An 8,422-nucleotide genomic window follows, 5' to 3' on the forward strand; every position below is an offset into this window, starting at 1 on the left:
GGGGTTTCCTCCAGGGGTCACACCAGGGGGTCCTCTGTTCATGCTGGGGGGAGGGCATTCCTTTCTACCAGTTGTTCCTCTGCTCCTTGACACACAAAGAGATTCTTTTAACCAGTGTGTGTTTCAGTAATCAATTAAATAACAATCTACACATAGATATTCACTAACAATATCGCAAATTATTAAACAATAACATGCATTCTATAATAACCTGCGTGAAGTTATGGTATATTATTAAATCCTATTTTTTTATTTTAGCCTTAGTAAAGTATCCAATTCTACAGTACACAGGTAATCAGAGAGGCAGGTATCCAAATCGGCAGGCAAAGAGTCCAAACAGGTGAGAGCACGGAAAGGCACACAGGGGTAAATTGCTGGTGAGAGAGAGATTTAACTTGATTAAATGTTTTACACCTGAACATATGAGAGTGAGAGTGAGAGAGTGAGAGAGATTTAACTTTAAATGTTTTAGACCTGAACACGTGAGAGAGAGTGAGTGAGAGAGAGAGAGAGAGTGAAAGAGAGAGAGAGAGATATTTAACTTGTTTAAATGTTTTACACCTGAACACGTGAGAGAGAGTAAGAGTGAGAGAGAGAGAGAGATTGGGAGAGCGATTGGGAGAGAGTGAGAGAGATTTAACTTGTTTAAATGTTTTACACCTGAACACGTGAGAGAGAGTAAGAGTGAGTGAGAGTGAGAGAGAGAGAGAGAGAGATTGGGAGAGCGATTGGGAGAGAGTGAGAGAGTGAGAGAGATATTTAACTTGTTTAAATGTTTTACACCTGAACACTTGAGAGAGAGTAAGAGTGAGTGAGTGTGAGAGAGAGAGAGAGAGAGAGAGAGAGATATTTAACTTGTTTAAATGTTTTACACCTGAACACATGAGAGAGAGAGAGAGAGATTGATTGATTGATTGTTGGAGGCAGGTTTAGGCTCAGGTCAGTAAGGTCAAGTATGTGCGCAAGAAGACATTCTGGCTTGTTGAAATGCAACTTGAAGTCTCTCGTGCTAAAAGGAATATAGTGCACTCGGCAAGCTAGCTGGCTAGCTTCATTGTGCTACCTTGTGCATGTGCGCATCACCGTGACCCGTACCAACTGTTGAGAAGTAACGTTACAGATATACTCTGTTCTTATTGAAATACTTACTTTGATATTGTGTGTGCTATATCATTTTTGTCCTGTGAAACTTTTCCATTTGACTAATTAATGAGAGACATTGCTTTGTATTAATCATGTGTGTACTGCGGTGTAGCTAATCCATCCCATGATGTGGTAAACTAATTTAATTCCTGTAGGTAACGGAAGTGCCATTGAACATTTTGAAATGAAAGTAAAGGCATACACGTTTTAAAACGTTTATTGTCGCGTTGAAGACATTTTCACAACAGTGTATTTTTTTGGATCATTACTACACCAAGTAATACGAACATCTTGAAGACATTTGAGTTTCTTAGCTGTACAGATATGTCTTCCTGCCAGTAAGGTTTGTTCAACCAGCCCAGTCACATAAACGATCGACTAAATTGGGATTCATACTTTGGCACTTAACATTTTGTAAAAGGTCATTTCAAATTGTAGGCCTATATGCCATGGTTTTACAACAATTTTTGACTCCAGATGACAACATGTATCTATCAATAGTAAATGTAAAACAAGAACTTTAATCATCCATTCTTATTACAATTAAAATATTGAAATCAGAGACTGGAAGAATACACATTGTTGAAAATAATCCAGATTACACCAACCATTTCCCCTTACACATCTGTGTGTGTTTGTTCAGCAGCTTTGGAAGAGTTCACTGTCAATATCTCGCAGGTCCTGACCAACTAGACGTGGTGGGCTGGTGCATGTAATATTGTTGAGTATGGTGATGGTTGTGTCGGGCTCTTCCCCCTCTGCGTGAGTCTCCACTTGCCGAGGTATCACCGACGGATTTCTCAAGCTGTAGTTTCTGAGTGGGAGGGCACTGCAATCGCATTTCCACCGGTTCCAAGAGAGCAAAAGTTTTTCCATGTTCTCCGGAAAATCAGGGACCATGCTTGTCAAGGTATTAGCTCTCAGGTCCAGATAGCGCAGTCTTGGGAGTAGCTGCTTTGTGCCATTCTGCAAAAATTGGCGACATTCATTGTGGGACAACAGCAAGTATTCCAAATTCTTTAGGCCAGAGAATGTATGGGTTGTAAGAACCTCCAACTTGTTGAAACTCAAGTCCAGTCCCAATAGGCCCACCAGGTCTGCAAAACTCTGGCGTTCTACCACAGAGATGTTGTTGTGCTGCAAGAAAAGCCTCCGTAAACCAGAGAGTCCAGTGAAAGCTTGAGTTGTGACTCTTTCTAGGCAACCTCTGTCTAGATGGAGACTGTGAAGCTTGGACAGACCTTTGAAAATCTGGTCTGGCAGACTGTGGAAGCAGCTTCCAGACAAGTTGATGACAGCAACATGAGAGAGCCCAGTGAAACTACCTACTTGTGCATCCTGCACTTGGTTGTGCTCTAGCTCTAGGACCTCCAGATGACCAAGCCCCTCAAAGATCCTTTCCCCCAGGGCTCGGATCCTGTTGTGGCTGAGTCGCAGCTCTTCTAAATATTGCAGATCACGAAAAGTCCTGGGCCTAATTCCAGTGATTGAGTTGTTGGAAAGACGTAGCACATGAAGACTATGCAGGCCCAAAAAAGTGTCGTCATGGAGAGAAGTCAGTCTGTTGTTTGTGATATCCATCCATCTTAGTGACTTCATGCCTACAAAGGCTCTGGGTGCCACTGTAACAATCTGATTCTGGGCCAGGTAAAGCTTTTGCAGTTTAGTTAGTTTAACAAACACATTAGCTTTGATGACCTTGAGTTGATTTCCAGTCAGATCCAATTCTTTAAGCTCAGCAAGATTTTGGAAAAGCTGTGGCTGCAAGTAAGCAAGTCTGTTCCCTGCGAGAACAAGCTCCCGTAGACCTTGCAGGTCATGGAAAGCTGTCTCAGGTATAACCGCTAAAGAGTTCCACCCTAGGTTGAGAAGCCACGTGTGAGAGAGTCCTGCAAACAGTCTTTCTTCAAGACGAGTGAGTTGGTTATTATGTAGACTAATTGAAGCAATGTTAGGTGTATTCTGGAAGATTATACCTGGTAACACGCGGAGGTGATTTCGCTCAAGGTGAATGTGTGCAAGAGACCTAAGTCCTTTGAAAGCCTGAGGGTCAAGTGTCACCAACTCGCCACTCTGCAGATTCAAAAAGTCCAGGTTAGAAAGATCCTTAAAAGACGCCGCTGGTAGGGAGGTGAACAGGTTGCCATCCAGCCAGAGGGAATGAGTAGAGGGGGGCATCTCCGACGGGACTTGTGTGAGGTTACGAGCACTGCAGTACATGTTGAGCTCCAAGATGTAGTCATCATGCAGACAGGTGCATCCTTTAGAACATGGAATGGGCTCTTCGGTCACTTTCTCTCCAGCTGTGTCGGGGTCTGGCAACACCAGTGATGTTCCCAGTACCCACAGCACCAACAGCACAATGGTTTGCATACCAGCTGTGGATAGAATATGAACATACAAATATTATAAATACTGACATTCACGACAGAATTCAGACATTTCAGGTCTATATTATATTGCTTACCTTAAATATGAGGGGTCTTGATTTAAGGCAGACAGGCTGTGAAGCACTGAATGAATGAACCTTGTGCAATTGTTTGTATGCTGAATGGAAAGTTCACCAAGCCCCCAAAGCTTCTTTCTTTTTTTTTAAGTTGGCTGCACTGATTTTGTACATTTAACCCATGCATGTCCAATAGACTTGTGTTGAAATTATATTTCATGTACAGACCTGTTTTCACAGAGGTTCATACTTTGTTTTCCCCCAGCATCAACTATGATTATTTGTATTCAATTATCTAATGTCCTTAATGATTATACTGTTAAGTCTGTAAAATGAGAATGGCCTCAGTAAAGGTGTTAGCCATACTTAATTAAGATGTAGTACATTTATCTCCATTGTTCTAAATAAATGTCACATTTATTATATTGTCAAACTAATGAGGGATCCGGTGTATAGTCAGTGGCCTTTGGTGTTTACTAGTCAGGGTCCTGAGTGCATTTGCTGTAGATTTGAACTGATGCACAGATATGGTGAAGAGAGACGATAGAGCTAATGCACCAGACCTTTGATTGCATTCATGATGTTTTCTTATTTCTTATATTTAACTTTATAACAGGCACATGAAATATGGGCTAATATGAGGCAACATTGTATTTCCCTTGCTACCTCAAACTTGGAAGTGTATTCCACAGTTGTGACATTCTTACTAGTCACACCTTTTCCTGACTGAATGTAGACAGCCTCTGCATATCCCAAGACCACAGACTTGAAACTAATCATAGCAATATTTCTGTTAGGAAAATAGTAATACTGTAAGACATAACTCTCCAAGTTGTAACACCATTGCTGTCTCTTCACAGACCCACTCGCTCTGCTCTCTTCATGGAAAAGGCTAATAATAATAATACAGAATATTATTATTACAATGTTGCAAAAATGCAACATTGGGCTTTATTGATTTATTATCAATTGATTTGATTTATCTGCTGTTCAAATTAAGAATCAGATGGGCTCGTTTGAGTATTTTAGAAACTGCGGATCCACTGGGATTTTACCAGTTAAATTCATGTAATTTGTATTGTCAATACAATTCATTTTTAAAAAACATATTTTGATATAATTTCATCGCCTAATCTATGGACTTGGTTCAAATTAATGTGGGGATATCTGTAGGCTCTAAGACCTCGCTGTTATGTTTTCTCAAAATTCCCCCAAACAACATTGTTTTCTTGATTGGAGACCCGGTGAAGACAGCTTAAAATGTAGAAAACATTTTTACATCAATAAAATTAATGCTTGTTCCTCCTTATCACATCTCTTTGTTTTATTTGAATGAAACCAACTGTATGCACCTGTCTGCACAATAAACCATAACACCAGTGTCACTTGAGTTTCATTCACTTATTTGACGATGCAGGATGAGGTCAGTTCCAAAGGTCCATTTCCTAATCACATCTATGATTTGTAATGACTAACTTTCTGTTTACTCTTTTTCTTCGTATTTGAGTTCTTTTAGACAACCATGAACTGGTCATGCTCTAAAGGACAACCGGATCCAGATAACACTGATTGCACATGAATTTTATAGATTTATTTGCCAAAACTGGATTGATAACGCTACAAAGAAAATGTATCATCTTGAATATATATATACTCTTAAGTTGTTAATGTCAGTTGCTCAAATCTGGTCTTCTGCAGTGAATAAGTAGGCACCGTGATATCAGGCAGGCAGGGTTAGTGATGCAACCTTACCTGCTGTAGTTGCCTATAACTAACGTTAATTAGATTTACTGGCACATTATCTTTCTCCTTATTTTAATTACATTTTGGACGATTGTAGACATTTTTATTCTCCATGCAATCATTTATGTAAATTGGTGCTAAATTTAGATCTAAAATCAATATTTTTGAATGTGAAGATCCTGTTTAGTTGAAGAGTAAATCTGGCACACATTTGGGTAATAATGACTCGAGTATCTTCTGTATTCCAGTCGCATTCATTTGAAAATGTTTTTGTGATTAAAAACACATTTTGTTATGTCACATACCAAAAATAAAGACTTGATTTTTGCGAAAAGAACAATATATCCTGACTGAAACCTTTTTTGAATATGCGTATGTCCGACCAACCAATCAATCTCAATTTCACTGATCCTGACTAAAGTCGTGCTGTAGTCTGAGGAAATGGAGGGAACTAATGAATTCTAGCAAGTATTTTTCTTGCCAGTAGAGGGCACTGCTGCTCTGTGGTCACATGCAGGCCTCACAGCTTGGTAGGCTTTTTGTAAAGGGCTCTCTGAGCCTTTAAACTCATCTAGTTGTTTCATGCTAAATAGAGTGTGACCAGAAGTGATAAGAGATCAAGTGATGATTTTAAATATATTGATCGAGTACTGGATTCAATATTGGTGAGCTGTTGCCCTAATATTTCCTGATGTCTTTGAACAAAGAACAATATATTAATATGAAAGGGCTGTTTATGCTCCATAGAGCCTCCTCTCTACCTCCTTCTGTTTCATGGATTGGAGTTCCATTCATACATTGTCATATTCATGTAATGTGTTTATGTAACTTTGTAAATGCTGTTCATTCTGTACACATGACATCTATTGCATCTGTCCATCCGGGGAGAGGGATCCTCCTCTGTTGCTCTCCTGAAGGTTTCTTCCCTTTTTACCCTGTGAAAGGTTATTTTTGGGGAGTTGTTCCTGATCCGATGTGAGGTCAAAGGTCAGGGATGTCCTATGTGTACAGATTGTAAAGCCCAATGAGGCAAATTTGTGATATTGGGCTATACAAAATAAACTGAATTAAAAATTTAAAAATTGAATTGAAATTGAATTGAATATAGAGTCATTTTACAACGGGAGAAATAAAACACTGCAGTTTTAACTGCTGCCTCAGTGAAACAATTGCCAAATGGCTTCCATATAGTGAGTGTCTTGTGATTGTTTCTCCCGTGACAAACCCCTCTAATTGGCTCATTCCCCGGCACTCTGAGACACTAAGGTTGCCGTGTTTGTCAGTTATGGGCGTCCTAAGTGGAGAAGAAGAGTCTTAATAGTAAGCAGCAGAGCCTTCCACTGTGCCGGTAAATGTTTTGACTCGGCTCCGCGTTGCTTCTGGAAGGATAATCTCCTCGAATTATTCCAGATAAATGTGATGCTCCCCTCAGAGGTGGAGAGCGGGGCCTGAAAGACGTGATGTCAATCTAAATTTTGACGGCTGCATGCTGATCAGTGTAGAAACCCATCATAATGTCTACTTCGATCTAGCGCTCTGCAAATGTCAGAGAACTCTGGACATGCAATGCAAAGGAAGGCAAGAACAAACTTTTAGGATCCATTAAAAACATCAACTGTACGTAACGGTTTTCCAGATTAGTTCGGCTGCTGCTGTTAGGTCTGTTGAAGTCACTATATGTGCAGTTTTTTTTGTATTGAAAGACATTTTGAACTATTGTCTGTCAGCCCCACAAACAAAACTAAAAGTGTACTTGATTTTTGCATTGTGAATGAATATATAACATAGTCAGAGTCTTGTCAGTTATCTATCCCATCTTTACCTTTGACCTCAACTTTAACTTTATTATCCCCAAAGGGACATTTGTCTCACAGCCAATCAGAACACAGAACACAGATTTGAACACAAAACATAATGAATACAGAAAACACACTACTACCACTACTACTACCAATATATAGAGATATCCAGGGCTTCCCCGTCTTGGTCGATAAGTCAACTAATCGTCCATTTAGTTCTCAGTCTTATTTATTTAGTTTTGTCATTTTTAAAAATCAAGGGCCCCCTCGTTGATTTATTTATTTATTTTGTCAGCCTACAATTCATAACAGCCTACAATTCACAACAATTATTCAAAATACTTTTTTTTTCAAAATGACAGCTGTAGTACAGCAGGGAGGAGCCCCTTGATATATGGTATTAATCTTGTCAGCCTACACGTTATAACAGTGGAGCTATTGAATAATGTTTCCATAAAATAACTTTAAAAATTCATACAAAATATTAAAAATACATTTTTCCCAAAATTAGAGCTGTAGTACAGCAAGGAGGGGCCCCTTGATTTATGGTATTCATTTTGTCAGCCTACACTTTATAACAGTGGAGCTATTGAATAATGTTTCCATATAATAACTTTAGAAATTCATAAAAAATATTCAAAATTAATTTCCACCAAAATTACAGCTGTAGTACAGCAAGGAGGGGCCCCTTGATGTATGGTATTAATTGGGTCAGCCTACACTTTATAACAGTGGAGCTATTGAATAATGTTTCCATAAATTAATACAATTTAAATATTCATACAAATTATTCAAAATATATTTTTTTCGAAATTACAGCTGTAGTACAACAAAGAGGAGCCCCTTGATTTATGGTATTCATTTTGTCAGACTCCACTTTATTACAGTGGAGCTATTGAATATTTTTTGAGTATGCATTTTCCGGATTGCACTTTGTAGACGGTCCCTGCGCTCACGTCTCCCTGCTGGCGGCACATTGAGACTAATGTTATTCGAGACCGGCCCGTTTTGGAAAAATGAAGGTTGTAGCTTGATGTCGACATCACGACGGTCACACAGAGATGTCGTTAGTCTTTTAACTCCGTTTTGCAAAAGAGTTATTGAGCCGGGAAGTCCGAATCTGTGAATCTCTTTCCAACTTTACCGAACTGCACATGTGATGCTTCCATGGTTCGTTGCAGGCTTATGATGAGTCTGATGTAAAGTGTCAATGGCAACTGTTTATTCTCCACAACACTGAATGATCTTACGAGAGATGTTTGAAATATAATGTGTGTAAGTAAACCTGTCG

The 8,422-nt window shown here is 39.2% G+C and overlaps 1 protein-coding gene across 1 annotated transcript; it reads right to left on the reverse strand.

The window, feature by feature from the left end:
• Nucleotides 1-1,349: 1,349 nt before the first annotated feature.
• On the reverse strand, nucleotides 1,350-3,516 carry igfals (insulin-like growth factor binding protein, acid labile subunit). The gene has a single exon (XM_034539827.1). It carries the CDS (start codon nucleotides 3,514-3,516, stop codon nucleotides 1,783-1,785), a length of 1,734 nt encoding a protein of 577 aa, XP_034395718.1. The 3' UTR covers nucleotides 1,350-1,782.
• Between the last annotated feature and the right edge of the window lie 4,906 nt (nucleotides 3,517-8,422).

This window comes from Cyclopterus lumpus, chromosome 8 (genome assembly GCF_009769545.1).
Source record: "Cyclopterus lumpus isolate fCycLum1 chromosome 8, fCycLum1.pri, whole genome shotgun sequence".
Taxonomy (NCBI): Eukaryota; Metazoa; Chordata; class Actinopteri; order Perciformes; family Cyclopteridae; genus Cyclopterus; species Cyclopterus lumpus.